The sequence below is a fragment of the Centroberyx affinis genome, unplaced genomic scaffold, assembly GCF_046629955.1.
Source record: "Centroberyx affinis isolate AG114_WGS23_722 - 3 ecotype Tasmania unplaced genomic scaffold, CSIRO-AGI_Caff_v1 ptg000934l_1, whole genome shotgun sequence".
In the NCBI taxonomy this organism is placed as follows: domain Eukaryota; kingdom Metazoa; phylum Chordata; class Actinopteri; order Beryciformes; family Berycidae; genus Centroberyx; species Centroberyx affinis.
Genome location: NW_027279511.1, coordinates 15,711 through 31,060, shown reverse-complemented (window position 1 = coordinate 31,060; position 15,350 = coordinate 15,711). Strand labels below are relative to the sequence as shown.

General features: G+C 41.7%; 2 protein-coding genes across 2 annotated transcripts in view; both read right to left on the bottom strand.

Moving 5' to 3' along the window:
* col12a1a (collagen, type XII, alpha 1a) overlaps positions 1-11,623 on the bottom strand; it is a 62,690-nt gene extending 51,067 nt beyond the window's left edge. The window contains exons 1-10 of the mRNA XM_071521845.1: positions 11,481-11,623; positions 9,463-9,568; positions 5,425-5,541; positions 5,169-5,312; positions 4,514-4,567; positions 2,828-3,091; positions 2,386-2,550; positions 1,950-2,123; positions 1,439-1,729; positions 660-1,262 (exon numbers count right to left, since the gene is read on the bottom strand). Coding sequence (XP_071377946.1) covers positions 660-1,262; positions 1,439-1,729; positions 1,950-2,123; positions 2,386-2,550; positions 2,828-3,091; positions 4,514-4,567; positions 5,169-5,312; positions 5,425-5,541; positions 9,463-9,532 — 1,882 coding nt within the window. The 5' untranslated portion in view covers positions 9,533-9,568; positions 11,481-11,623. The remainder of the gene's footprint in view (positions 1-659; positions 1,263-1,438; positions 1,730-1,949; positions 2,124-2,385; positions 2,551-2,827; positions 3,092-4,513; positions 4,568-5,168; positions 5,313-5,424; positions 5,542-9,462; positions 9,569-11,480) is intronic.
* A 931-nt stretch (positions 11,624-12,554) lies between these two features.
* LOC139645958 (cytochrome c oxidase subunit 7A2, mitochondrial-like) lies at positions 12,555-14,984 on the bottom strand. Its single transcript, XM_071521843.1, has 4 exons — positions 14,883-14,984; positions 14,310-14,399; positions 13,025-13,109; positions 12,555-12,822 (listed from the first exon to the last, which is right to left on the bottom strand). Exons 1-4 carry the CDS (start codon positions 14,898-14,900, stop codon positions 12,767-12,769), a joined length of 249 nt encoding a protein of 82 aa, XP_071377944.1. The 5' UTR covers positions 14,901-14,984; the 3' UTR covers positions 12,555-12,766.
* Positions 14,985-15,350: the final 366 nt, after the last annotated feature.

The window sequence follows — 15,350 nt, the reverse complement described above, 5'->3', positions numbered from 1 at the left end:
TGTACACATTCAGCTAATGAGGCTAAAAGAAGTTGTCAAGCGTGAAATGCTAGACTCACTAATTGCTCTGGGTTTTGGGATTACAGGCATCAGTATCAATAAGCATAGTGTGTGGAGTGATGTCATTCTACCACTGTTGGAATAGTAGCCATGGCTCTACTGCCTCTCAGCGCTTTTGAATCAAATTTATGGTCAGGTCATAACACACTGTTGTTCCAGTTGCTGTAGTGTTTTAAAACAGTAAATGATAACAAATGGTGTGATGGAGCCTCTCCGAACAGTGAGCATGTGGTTTCTGGTATTTGTAGGAAGGCTAACCTCAAGTGAGTTGAGAAAGTTTTGCTTGTGTCTCCTTGTCTGAAAGCATCAGACTCTATACAGTATTTATCCTGCTGTATTTCACTTTTTCTTGATTGCATTGGCTCTTTGCCATTTAGACCTAGTCCTATGGACCTGCCAGCCAGTAAGCTAGTACAGTGTCTAATAAAGTATGAACCTACAGGACAGTGCTAACATGGACAAATGGAAATTACCCACTGGAAGCACTTTTTGATGAGCAAAACCAGAACTGAAGCCAGGATTTTGGGCATTTTATATAGCTAAGCTCTAGGTCACCAACTGTGACCTAGCTTGTACAGATATGCAACCATCCTACTTACTCCTCTTCTTAATGTTGAGCAGCTCCTGTTCAATCCTCAGACAGATGGACTGAGTCAGCTCCTTGGAGATCCTCTGGAAGGCATCAAAGTCCTCCACCTCAAAGACGTGGTTGTCTGCCGGGGTATTAGCGATGGCCTCCAGCTCTGTCCTCACTGCATCCTTCACACCAACGGCAAAGATTTCCACATCAGTATTCCGCAGGTTGGTCGCCGCATCCTTGAAAGAGTCAGATGACTTCCCGTCTGTGATGAGGACCATGACGCGGGGGACGTTTTGTCTCGCTCCACGGCTGCGGATAAAGATCTTCTCCTTGACATAAGTCATGGCTTTGCCGGTGTTAGTAGAGCCTCCGCGGTAGGGGAAGGTGCGCACGGCCTTGACCACAGCATTAATGTCATGGTGGGTGTTTAGGGCAAACTCAGTGTGGGGATCGCGGCTGTACTGGACCAAGCTAAGCTGCACCTTGCTGGGTCCAACGTCAAAGGAGTTGACTAGCACCTCCAGGAAGGCACGGACCTTGGCAAAATTTTGTAATCCAATACTGTAAGAGCCATCGACCAGTAGGACCACGTCAGCCTGCACATCCACTCCCAGAGAGCATTCTGGGTAAAGACAGGAAATCATGGGTTATGTAAAGGCCTTGTATGGCCTTCATGAAGAAACAAAAGGGAATATGTGTGTCTGTAGGGACTTTGTGATTGCGTGTATGTGGATGTGCGTCTAACTTGGACAAGGAGAAAAGGAGAGGTGATAAGGCATCCACAACAAACCAGCTCACCTGTCGACACCTTGACAGGCTGGGTCTTCTCCATGGCCATGACGGGTTCGCTGGGCGTCAGACCTTTGAGGGCGTACAGGCTGATCTCGTACTCGGTCTCAGGGGAAAGGTCACGGACATTGATGGACGTCTGGGCGGGTCCCATGTACAGCTCTTGGCGTTTCATTCCGGGCAGCATGGGGGCGAGGGTGAGCTTGTAGCCTGAGATTTCACCCAGGGAGGGGTCCCATGTCACCCTCATAGACTTGGAGGCAATTTCTGTCACCTGCAGGTTAGAGGCTGGCTCCACCACTAAGGAAAAATGGCAGGAAATGAAGAAGAGTTGGGGTGAATGGGACAGGTGGGAGAATCTGATGACACAAGTGAGCTTGATCTGATGAGCTGTTTACAATGTAGCCTGAACAGATGAACTGCCCAAACAGCTTCCCATTCATTTAATGTCAAAAGCATAGAACCCTAAGTAATGTAATACTAAACCTGAACTTAAACAATGAAAGATCCATTGACTTACTTTCTTCTCCGCTGACGAGAGAGTTGAGCTGGTCATCAACACCAGAGCACACCTCCGTGATGATCTGCTTCTGCACCTCCTGGATCATGTCAAAGTTGGGCACGTTGTACACATGTTTGCCGTGAGGTGTGGAGGCCATTTCCCTCAGCTCATCCTCATCTGCTCCTTTGATGCCTGAATTATGAAACGTGAAGCGCAACAATGTTACGTCACAAGGCTTTAACTCACCGGCTGCATTGCACATGTGGTAGAGTGCAGTTACTTCAATGTTTTTCAACATAATGTGTATGTTAGAAAAAAATATTCCGCGACTTGTGCTACGTCCACTAGGGATCTCGCAACCAAAAATCAATGGAAAATAAAGCAGTTTCCAAGAACAGGCAGACATTCACATGGGAGAGCAGTATTCAACAAAACACTGAATAATAAACCATACCTAGGACAAATATTTCCACTCCGATGTTCCTAAGTCTTTTAGCATACTCCTCCACTGGGTCCTGGGATTTTCCATCAGTGATGATCATGGCTACCTTTGGAAAAGCTTTCCTGGATCCAGCTGCTTCCGTGAAGATGTTTCTCAGCAGGTAATCTATGGCATCACCTAGAGACAGCGAGTGGATGTTTATCATTAAGTCATATATCATCCCATCAAGGAAGATTAAGGTAATATTCAGGTTTGCAGGCCTACATCCATGTTTAAGAAAGAAGCCAACACTGAAAATTGTGCTCATATATGGGCACATATTGGCCCATATATGTTCCATAAAACATTGGAGCTTCTGAAAATCGTATTTCTTTGTAGATCATTAACTAGAAGGCATCAATAAATCTTGCATCTCTGGTCCATCCAAATGGTCCTCCCTCTAATGAATCCTTACCTGTCATAGTGTTTCCTCCCTTGTACGGCAAGGTGCCGATGGCCCGGAGCAGGTCTCCTCTCTTGGTGTAGCGGGTGAGGGGGAACTCTGTGCGGGTGTCTGTGCTGTACTGGACCACGGCCACCCGGGTCTTGTCCTCGCCAATGTCAAAGGCCCCTGCCATGGCGCTGATGAAGCTGCGGATGTGCTTAAAGTTCTCCCTGCCCACGCTCCACGAGCCGTCCACCAGAAAGACCAGATCTGCTATCGCACTGACCGAACACTCTGAGGACAGAGGGTGGAGAGAGAGGACAAAGAGTCACCTCAAGTAATGGAACCATGCAAAAATGAAATACTCGTAAAAGAAACTGATCAACCAAAGTGCACAGCTTGGTTTATCCAGATTGGGACCAGTTCGGGTTTTACTACTGGGTCGTGATTGATGGAAAAACTTGAAATGTAGGGAAGCGCATCATTTGTGCCCAGAACTAGGCTTTTTCCCAGTCCAGAAATGTGCCAGTAGAATATGGTCCTGTGAGACCGAAGGTGCCAAGGTATGGTAGCAACACCTTGGTTTTGGAACATTATTCTTGCTTTGGCACATTTCTCATCCTGGCTGTCTAAATAAAATCAAATCCCTGACAGTTTGTTGGATGGCTCGGAGATATGCGTTCTGACATCAAAGGAAATATCAGCCAAAGAAGACCGGTGCCAAACAGTGGGCTGGTAGAGTCATTCCAGCAGAGACAAGAATGTGGCTTTATAGACTAAACATTCAGCAGAGGTTTCACCAGCAATGTTCAGTTTTATACTTTCAAATCCTGGTGGGCTTTAAATCACAGATGAAATTCTCTGGAACATTTAAGATGACTCTATTGAAATAATTGGCAGGACTTATGTGGATGGACTTAAATCCTCATTCCCCCAGGTCTCATTGACTCTGAATTTCGTCCCTCACATCTCATAAGCCTCATACTTTAAAGGATGTTATTATTATTTTTTTTTTTTTCAAATTCTCTCTCCTAATGTCAAGACGAAGGCATCAAAGTAGGGGTTTAGTCACACAATTAGAGCGGTTGTGAAAGGAACGCTATGAGCGTTTTACCATAAATAAGGGTTTAGGAGCATCTGGACCTACGGGTGCAGTTTCCAGCAGAAGAATCAACACGGCGGGGGGAAAAAGTGAGTCTCCCTGCCACTCACCGCAGACTGGACTCTCGGACAGGGGCAGAGGACAGGTTGAAAGAGTGGACATCTGATCAAGAGCTGTAATGCTTTTCCACATCTTTTAACAGTTAAGGGGACGAGATTCGCAGCTAGGTGGCAAAACGGTGACATCATTGACACTCTGCTTGGGATCATTGGAGCAGTTCCACCCCCCCTTTCACTACATGACGCATAACAGAACCCCTGTCTCCTCGCTTCAAGCCTTCCTCTCCTGTTTTTTTTGATGTGCAGACTGGTTTCAATTAAGGGGACTAATGTGTACGTTCCCAGCCACTGTCGGAGCCCTGTCCGCTCGGCCGGTGACAACTCGACAGAAAGTAAAATGTAGGTCTGAGCAAAATATTCCGGCAGGGGAAAAAAAAATATTATGATGGAAGTCCTATGGAAAAACATTTATTAAAAAAAAGTGAATCTGCAGGGGGAATTGGAAAGGACAGGCCCTGTTCAGATTTTGGTTGACACTACAGTAAACATACTCACTGATTGCATCTGACTGTGGCCTCCTGACTCGTCCGCTGGTGTTGCTGGACTGGACTGAAACACAGGAAACACTCGCGGAGTTAGCAGCGCACACATTGCCGCCCCTGTCTCATGTGCGCCTTTTCACAGCGGAAAAAGGCAAGAGAATCAACACGTCATAAAAGCCGGTCGACGGGATCAAAACCGCATACACACAAACACATATCTTTCTGCTACATTAGCTATAAACAGTTAAGTGATTCAGGCTTCAATAAACAGATGTGATTCCTTACTGTTTGCCATTGCCATAAAAAAGAAGGAGTCTGTCCCAGCCCGTTTTAATCTTTGATGTGAGACCAATGAACAGCTCCATATAAAATGAATTGGATAAAAATGGAAAATTTGACTGTGACAGTATCCACAGTGATATTTCTGGAGATAAGGACACATTTTGCGGCTCGCATTACTACAAAAGAAAACTCCTTACTTCAAATAGAAGAGTAGCCTATTATATATGCTTCTAAAATATCTTACACAAGCATTGTATTAACTGTGTACTTACATGTCAGTGATAACATTCGCCGTTCTGATCACTGAACAATATGACCCAACTTAAGGAACTTAAGAACTTTTTGACAAACAATCTCAATTAACCCAATATTAAGCGTGTACTTACTGGTCAGTTGTCCAAAGATGGGGATGCTCTCCTCGGTGCCATCATAGGAGTTTATGGACACCGAGTAGTCAAGGTCAGGGGTCAGGTCAGTGATAGAGGTTGTAGTGGCAGAAGAGGGGAGGCTGAGTTCCCTGGCCGGTTCATCTGGGAGAGGGAATGGAGAGTTTGCAGTTACAATGGTTTCAGAGATCAATAGAGTAGAATTAGTCAATACTAATAATGTTATCAGTGAGTTAAGTGTTGAACCCATACTGACCTGTGTCTGAGATTACTTGTATTCTGTAGCCCTCTATCCTTGATGAGGGTCTTGTCCATGACATTTGCACTGTGTTTTCATTTAGAATTTTAAATTTCAAGTCTGAAGGGGGTTCCACTGCAAACAAGAGGTGAAACAATATTAAATCACAGCAAACATAAAGCTGTGTATGACTACTGTGATATTTATGATCAAATCAAAAGTAAGGCATTTGTTGTTTTTTTTCAATCAGGCATTCACATTGATCCCAACGACAAACACTTCATGACTGAAGCGGACTTGTTCATTGTTGGGGACAGACGAATAGAACTGACATCCATTTGTGACGGTGACAAATAAAGAACACGTAACAACACTGGAAAAGTGGTGAGAAGCCATTTTGGAGGAAAAATGGCGTTTGTTTGAGTTGCGCGACCGAGGCGGCCAGCAACTCAAGCACCGGACAACTCCACACAAACTCTACCAAAGTGCAAACATTGAGTGAACCATCCAACACATGCTGAGTGCAGTCATCACAACGCATGCCCCAACCACAAATTAAACTGCCTTCATGACGGAGCTGGTCTCAGCATCACAGAAGTACAACAATCATTTCATTCACAAGTTACTGATTATACAATGGAATCAAGGTTGCCAGGTAGTTATTGAAGTAACACTGACAGAATTGGACACCATATGTTATATATACATCGTATATAAACATATTTCAAAGATGAGAAGTGATTTGTTGTTTATTTAGACTCTTTACACAAGTGATTGGCACACATCCATTGCAAACCTCTCAAAAAGAATACACAATTTGTCGCTGGGGACTCTTGTGTACTTTCTTTTCACTGGCAGCGTAATGCATGAGAAGGCGTGAGGGGACGAGACACTACTTTGGACAATCAAAATGAAGAGGCTGTTGAGAGACACTATAACAGAGGAAGTGTGTACATTGAAATAAACACAGGAAGACATCGACAGTTACAGTCGGACAAGACCACGCGCCTCCATATGGGGCTGACTCGATCACAGCGTCATGCATCATGTACATGAGAAAGTTGTTTGGCTCAACAACTTTGATTGACTGGACGGTAGTTTCCATGTACAGTGGGGACCACACAGACAGATGACAAACATATTTTAAAATGATATTCTTTCTTACTGGATCTTGGCATGCAGCCTTGGCAGGCTAGTGGCTGAGAAAGGTTTAAACCAAGGTTAAAGAGGAGGGGTGTTAAAACTTAGTACGTGTTGTTTATATGTACAATTATGGCAGAAGTATTTTGAGAGTTGAATTCCAAAATGCTGTCCTTCCATTTAGAAAAAAAAAAATCATTGCCTGGAGTTTATCATTCATTATCTCTAAAGTGTAGAGGATCTAGTCTTAAAAAAAAAATGGTAACAATTCATGGCCTACAGTTATCCATTATCTTTTTTAAAAAAAAAGTGCCATATAGTTTGTTTTAACTGTATGTCATCAATCATTTTGTACAAGTATGTGTCATTTTTTTTTAAATGATGGATATTTCATTTTGTAATGAAACTCTTCACTTGAGTCTAATGAGTGAAGTTGAATGTGTTTCAAGACCAGCTGAACTTCAAAGACCATATTGGGGAGATTCTAAACTTCTCCTTACAACTTAGATATGACTCTGCTGAAAAGGTATATTATTACATAGCAAATTAGTCTTGCATGGCAATAATGTGTTATTGAAGAGTCTAGGTAAGACAAGACGAACAAAGTAAACTCGGCTTAGTATGCAAGAAAATTACAGTGCTAAAAGATCTTAACACGATATAATTTCCACTATGCAAACAACACTGAGTTGCAGTACTTTGCTAGATAGGCCCTAATTCTTCCACTAGTCCATAATGGGGACGATGAAAAGTAAAGCATGCATGCAGAAGACTGGAACATATCAGGAAAGAGCTTTGCCATGTAGATGCATGCATGTGTTAAACAGGAGAAGGGCCCCATGGCAGGCAAGAATATCATTGTAAAATACACTTGGAGGAGGAAGCCATAGCGTGGGACACTGAATGCACAGGCAGATGACAAACAGGAGCCCACCGAAAATTTAAAAAGCTGGCATTGGAGGATCACCAACCTGGCATATCAACTCAAGGAGCCCGGATGGGCCGGTTTCCCCCTCATTTCTCCACGAGTACTCATCTCCGACACCAAACGCACTTTGACATGTTGGTGTGTGTGTGTGTGTGTGTGTGTGTGTGTGTGTGTGTGTGAGTAGCGTGGTGAGGTGTGAAGCTGACGGTGGATGAGAAAATTTGGAAGAAAGTTTTAGGCGGGTCTTCACTCACGTGAGCAACGCGCTTGCCTCTCCCAAGTTTTTTCATCGCAAGAAGGTGTGAACATGTCGTATCAGTTTGTTACTGTTTCTTTGATCTTATCTTCTTGTGTTAAAAAAGAAAAAGCCCTAGAGGAAGAAAGACGGTACTGTCGAATAACAACCTCTGGTGAGCTGGGACTTGTGGTTGCTCTTGTCAGGTATATATGGATGTCTGTCCCATCAGTTCCTAATAAAGGACACCTCTGTGGCTCCCAGAGGCCAGAGCCTGGCTACTGTTCTGTTAGTAACCTCAGCCTCCAGCCAGCCAGCCAGCCTGGCCTGCACTACTGCCAGGAGGAGAGACCAAGCGGAGGAGGAAAGAACACCGACTCTCCCAAAGAGGCAGGACAGATGCCAAAGTAATTCCACAACATGTGCTGACATTAAACATTACTGCATATTAACTTTCCATATGGATTGCAACTCAGCGTTTTTGCGAATGCCCGCAAAAAAGAAGCCCGAGAAAGGCTCTTTGTCTTTGCGCTGTCTGAGGATTAATTTGCGATTCTCGTATTACGTCTTTCCATTCCGTGAGTGAAGATATATGAGAGGAGACGTTCGGCTCCTCTCCCCCCGCCGGGCAGCTTTTCAGGAGGAAAAAATCTTGAAATTTTCCATACCATATTGCCATATTCACTATTTGGACTAAAATTGTTTGCATATGAAATTACTTTGAGTCATATATTGTCAAAACTATTGATAGATTATAACAGTCTATTAGCTCATGTGACATGTACAGCATGTAATAAGCATTTAATTACTATTGCAACAATGATACTATATAAGCACAGAAGACCTATTGCTTTTTTGTTAAGTACTGTTACTATTGTACTATGTACTATTACTGTATACTGTTGTTACACATGTAATAACTAAAAAAAACTGTATTTACTTAGAGAGGTATGACTAAATACAATACTTTTATATCAACCACTGTATAACCACTGCAGATTAGATTTACACAGGTTTACAAGAATCTACTGCAACCTCAAGATAATCATCATGAGTTGAAAATAAGTGATCGCACATTTCTATGCATAATTACCATAGATTTGGCAATGTTTCTACCAAATTTGGTTTTGGACACGGAGCAGACCCTCACTATCACAAATGCAAATCGAAAACAGCAACAGCTCTGCTAAAGTGATTACAGAGGAACATTTAGCCATGAAATGGCTTTTGTTCTGCTCCTTGTCCGTGCCCTGCTGTTGGAAATTGTAAATTGTAAATGAAATTAACTTCAGTGTACTTGGTTGCTTATCTTTGCCAAATCGGAATGAGAAAATGACGCCTGAGGTATTGGTTTTAAACCGACTAAATTACAGCCTAAATAAAAGTAAGTGGGATCTGGATTTGGATTTTACATCAAAGACGGCAATGTGTCTTTTGACAGATAAATCTGACAAAATATGCTGCAAGTGGGGGATAAAGGCATGACAAACATCAGGAAATCAGACAGTAAGTCTGACATACACACACAGTCAAATATCATACACATGAAGCTGGGAATAACTTTATTCAGATGATTAACACAGATACTTATTGCAGTGTTTCCATGTGATGGCTCTCTGACTTAAAAACAAAAACTAATCACTGTAACATCAAACAACGGATGGTGAGAGAGAGGAGAGAGAGAGAGAGAGAGAGAGAGAGAGAGAGAGAGGGACAGTATGTTGGTGGACTGTGGGGTGCTGGTTTCATTTACCTTGAGCTTCTACGGAGCATAATAGAGCTGCGAGGAAGGCAGCGGTGGCCACTGACAGCCCGATCTTCATGTTTGGCCCTTGAGGGTCAGCAGCGCATCAATCAGTCTGAGGACAGAGGGAGAACACTGGGCTTCAGCTGCAGACTGGGCACAGCCAGGAGTCTGTAACACAACCTGGTGTGACTGGGGGCCAAATGCCAAGGGACACACTGGTGTCTAATTTACTGCTGCCTCAAATCAGACAGATTTAGACAGTGTGACCGGAAGCTCGGCTATTTTGCCTTCAAAATAAAAGCAGAATTTGTCACTTGGAAAAAAGGACTGAACAATGGGGTGAGCAACAAAAGATCGTATCAAAATAAAGGACAACAAAAGTGAGATGAAAATAAAGGACATTTTGGGGAAAAAAGTTAATTTTCATTTACTAGAGATTGCTGCTTTTACATAGATCTATTCTTCATTTTCAAGTTGGCAAGGATATTATTTTGCTAAAGCCTAAGTTATGGAAAAGTCTCTGAATTTAATATGATTTGCCACCAAAAATTCCAACCCGCTTATAATGACTAAATTTATGGAGCAATGACTGATGACTGATGGTCATCAGTGATGGTCAATGTCATAAATTATCAGACATAGGTCCAATTATCAGAGGGAACATTGGTCCTGAATGTGATTTTTTAAGATCTTCCAAATAGATTTCTAGGTATTTTTGCTTGATCTAGTTATTTTCAATTGTGATGATAAAAACAATATAGATACAATTGACACCCCCTTATGCTTATACCGCGAGTGCCACACCTTGCCATACCTAACGTTACCTAACTGACGCCAGTGTATTTCCATACTTCTATTAGGCTACTCAAAAAAAAAAAAAAACGTCTCAACACAAACTCATCAATATGGGTTTTATTTTTATTTTTATTTTTCCCGGAAATCCTATGTTTTATTCAGGCTGGCTTGACACTGGTAATTTCTGTGTGATTCACTTTGTTAAAAAAAAATTAAGCAAACGCTGCTCAAGGGCAGTTTTCAACTATCAAGTGAACTTCAAATAATTTGTCTCTACCATGTTTAAAAGAGATTTACTACTACGAATTAGGATGCCTTAACAAAAATATTCCTATAGGGCCTTATAGTGAATACTGTGTTTAGAGTGACCTTATCGTACTTAATGGGAGCCAATTTTATTTATCTCCTATGATATCACTATAATATTATATAATATTCCCATAGGGACAAAGTTTTGCTGAACTCTTACACTGAATGAACAAAATATTAGGGGAATCTTCCTCCACTTTTGCACAATCCACATCTCAACTATCTCAAAGCTTTTTGTGCATTCATTGTAGAGTTCTTATGAAACGGATTGAAGCTCTTTTCCGTAAAGTGTAGCCTGATTATATTCATCTCTAAGTAGACCTGTCCATTCCTCCCATATACATATGGGCTAAAAAAAAACTCTGCCTGCAGCCTCAGTCATCTTTACTATAGGCTGTGCGCCCCGCCTGGTGCACCAAGACGCAAACTGCAGTCAGGGGCCAAACTCTCTCTCTTGGCCCTTAGAGGACACGGAGCCCATCTCCTCAAAAACCCGTAATTTGACAAAATCTTCAATACCCCCACCCTGCTGTTGAAAATCAGCACGGACCTCACTGCCAGTGACACCGCTCCGGTTTATTTCCACATTGCAGTCATTCCAAACCCATGCCACCGCATTTTGATTCAATTCAATTCAGTAAGAGATTGTAGTTCTACTCTTGGCCGTTCCTGCAACGACTCAGTAATTTATTCCAGCTAAAAAAAATCGATAAAAGATCTAATATTGAGTGTAATATAATAAGCCTGAGAAAACCCACAAAACCCATTTTCATCAGAAAGAAACGACCGAATTATTGCAAAATTCACCGTAAATAAGTTTTATATTCTCTGTCAAATCGTTCGTGAAGGCAAAATAGTTAAGTAAAATAAGTTAAATTCTAATAAAAAACTTCTAAATAAATTTAAGTCCGCTTACTCACCTATTCAACCCCCCAGAAAATGAACCGACACAGTGTTGAGCGCAGCCTCCTTGACGCGTCCCCCTCTGTCTGGAAGGCAGCAGAGAAATTTCAGGAGCTGCGGCTGGAGCCTCTCTCTGCTCTCTGGCTACTGGAAGCTCCACCAGCAGATGTCCAAGAAGGAAAAGCCTCTTTCCAAGTGGGAAGAATCTTTCCACCATCGGCTACTTAATAGGGGGGCAGTTCCCAACTCTCAATTTACCATCAGAGGGGTTTTTCTTACGAAACCGCTGCCCGTCAGTTGATGCATGTCCTCCCAGAGACGGATGCACTTTTTGGAAATTGCATTTTTCTCTGCATTCCTTTGGCTTGGCGAATTGATGTGTTTCCACTGTCAGACTAACTAGTACACAACGGGGGCAGCGTTGAGGAAAATGGCTTTGTTCAATTGATAAGTGCAATGGACAACCTTTTATTTGGGGTACTTAGTTGTTCAAATATCTGCTTAATTATTAAAAGTTGGAACTTTTATCGTTTTCAAAATCTCTTGAGGTCTTTCTCTTGATTAATGCATTGAAGGTGACAACAGAAATAAATATATATATATATATATATATATATATAATCTTCCTAATGAAAGGAAGTTTACTTATTTCACCGTTTATTTATAATATGAGCTGTTAACGACATCACTCTACTAGAAAAGATCACTTCTCTGTTTAATCACACTAATAGGGACAGCGAAGTCTTTCAACAGTAGCCTGTCCATCTGCTGCCAAAATGAAAGCGTTGCAGGTCGATTGTTGTTCGCTGCTGCCCTCTAGTGTTCGAAACAAAGAAACACACATTGATTAACTCTCAGTAAGGAATAGACCAGTTGTATAATGATGGCTGTCTCCTATTTTAGCATCATTAGATCCTCCATCCACAGCGCAATGAGTGACAGATGTTCATATCAAGATCCTCTGTAACGTGAGACAGGAGATGAAGTCAAACCACTGGGCCGCCATCTTTGTGCCCACTGTCCACTAATGTGAACACTTAACTTAGTTCTTAACCCGCTGCAGAAGCAATCAGTTACAAAAACAAACACTATTAACTGAGATCTGTTTATTGTTTATTATCTGCGGCTCATGAATTGTACAACCAATAAATATTGATCCCAAGCATGAAACATATTGACATTATTGATAGGACAAATAATCTCCCAGATTTCAAATCTGCACAACAGAGAAGAGAGTTTAAGTATTACATTTGTGTTCTAATCAGACAATAAAAATAAAGTCCAATCTGCCAATCACGGTTCACTATGGCTTCTTGGGCATCGCTGCAGTGAACAGCTCGTATACAACGTATCCGCTGCCTGTGGAGAGATCAGACAGACAAGATGCACATAACATAGCTAGACACACTTTCATGACGACCTGCTTAATTTGCTCCCAAACTCATTCCAGTAAAAACATGAAGGTCACATCACTGACATCAAATATGTTTATTCTAAAAGCCATGTCTGGGGTATCTGAGGTGAGCATGATTGAACAAATCTCAAATGAACGGTGACATACCGAAAATGGTCAGAGTCATTGTGGCTCTGTACAGAAGAGCATCCTTTGTGCCGCCCTTCAGGTGGATCGGCATGCCGTTATCCTCCTGTTCAAACAGCAAAGAAGAAAGTCATACAATCACCAAATGACTAATGCCTGAGAGCTTTGATCTTCATGTGTTTTTGGCTCTACAGATACGGTTTGCGGTGGTCTGATTTTTGTAAAGTAATACTTTTAACTGTTGGAATAAATATCAAAAACAAGAGCGTGTGTTTCAGCATAATGCTTTAGATTAAAGATAACACAACTCTGCCAATAACATTATGACCCAGCTGTTCTCCGCACACCATGTCTACAGTTTACTGGAAAACTTACCATTTATACAACTGGAGCTCATCGCTGGGTCACCATGGCAATTCAGCAATGACTTGCAGTACAGTATGCAAAGAAGCAGTAATTGCTCTGAGATTTAGAAGCAAGGGTCGGCCATGTGTCAGCTATGGTGATTTCTACTGCTATGCAGGGAGCAGCAAAGCCTGCCACATTGGAACATTGATTTGGCATTGGATTTTTGCTTATCAAACTGCATGCATAATTAGTAGAGCTCCAGCCCCAACTACAGCCTAAAGTCATCCTAGGGGTAAAATCCATGATACATACTTATCTGTCAGGCTACAAAGAGGATATAATTAGATTCTGTCTCCAGAACCTGGGAATAAAATACACACTTTAACATTAACATTAGCATTATCATTACTTAAAGATACCATATTTTGTCTCACTTCATATATTGACAAATGAAGTTATACTAAGTTATTAATCACAACAAGTCAAAGAAGCACATTACTATTTTAAAGTAATGACAAAAGGTACCTACAAACCTAATCAAATTAGGCCTACATACTCAGGCTGCTTATACTGCCTCAGACTTAAAATCAGACAGACAGACAGACAATTTCAGCTGTGTGAAATGGGCTTTTTCCCTACCTCACACTGTGAAAAATATTACTGTCTCCTACCAACAATGCTTCCCAAGTCAGCATTGCTGTCTAGGAGCAGTGAAAGGATATCAAACTCTACTTCAAATCTACAATATTACCTTTGCCTTATTCGTCCTGTTAAGTGTCAAAAAGAGAAACAGTCCTTAAATCTAGATTATTCATCTAATCAGACCTGGGCTCCCTCAACCCAAACTTGTCACTGGGTCTGACAGAGTGTCAGATAATATTGTTACAAAGGTCAGCAGAGGTTCTAATTAGATCCTCAGTTTTACTGAGGGTGTCATTGTTGGCCTTGATGAGATTACCTGAAACAGTTTCTGTTTGTCCTTAACAGTGTTATCAACCTGTCTGCGGGCACTGCTGGTGATGGTCCGCTTAGAGAGCAGCCGAAGACCCTGGTGGCACAAGCAATTCATTGAGGGCCGACAGTTATCTCTGATTCATGACAAATTTAAACAGGGAGAGCGTGAGGGAAATGACATCAAATAGTAACACTTAGCTAGCTAGCAATGCATCTGTGACAGGTCAACTGCTTCTGACTCGGTGGCTAGAGCCATTTCTACGCTCGTCTTGTTGCTTAACTTTCCTTGAGAAACAAATTCAAGTGATGATACAGTCCGTAACAAGATTGACAACTAGAATATATTCATTTCTGAAATTAAACAGCTTGATTTCACAACGTTAGCTACATACCTACTAACTACTACCTAGCTAACGCTGACTAGCATAGTTCAGGTTACCGTTAGCCGGATTGGCTAAATAACATTGAGAAATCTTGCTGATTTACAGCGTAGTTACCTATTACTGATACATTTAAGGGCGTGTTATGGTATGGTAACGTTTTATGGTAAATAAAACATATGAAATTGCTGTCTTACCATAAGTTGTCTGTACATTTTGGCACACTTCTGTGTGGGAAGCTAGGAGGTTAAAGCACAGCACAAGGACACTGACAGTTTGACTTCCCACAATCCTTTGGGTGGTCTTACACTTCCGGTCGCATCAGAATTCATTAGTAGCATTTCACGTCATACTTATTGTTATTTATCATTTATACAGTAATGATAATAACAACAACAACAACAATAATAACATAACTGCTATTGTTATTGCTGTTAATGCAGTATTTCACAATTGGAGAAATTCATAAAATATTTTTTAAATATTTAACCTCAAAGGGTCCTTTTGAAAAAAACACCACACAAGCATAAAGTAACAGTCAAAGAACATGTGGATATCTCAATTTATGTCAGTGCATGTGTGTCTTTCCCTTTGCAACAATTCGACTGATATGGGCATGTGAAGGCCAATGAGCATATTTTTAGACTGAAGCTGCCGAACGCTAA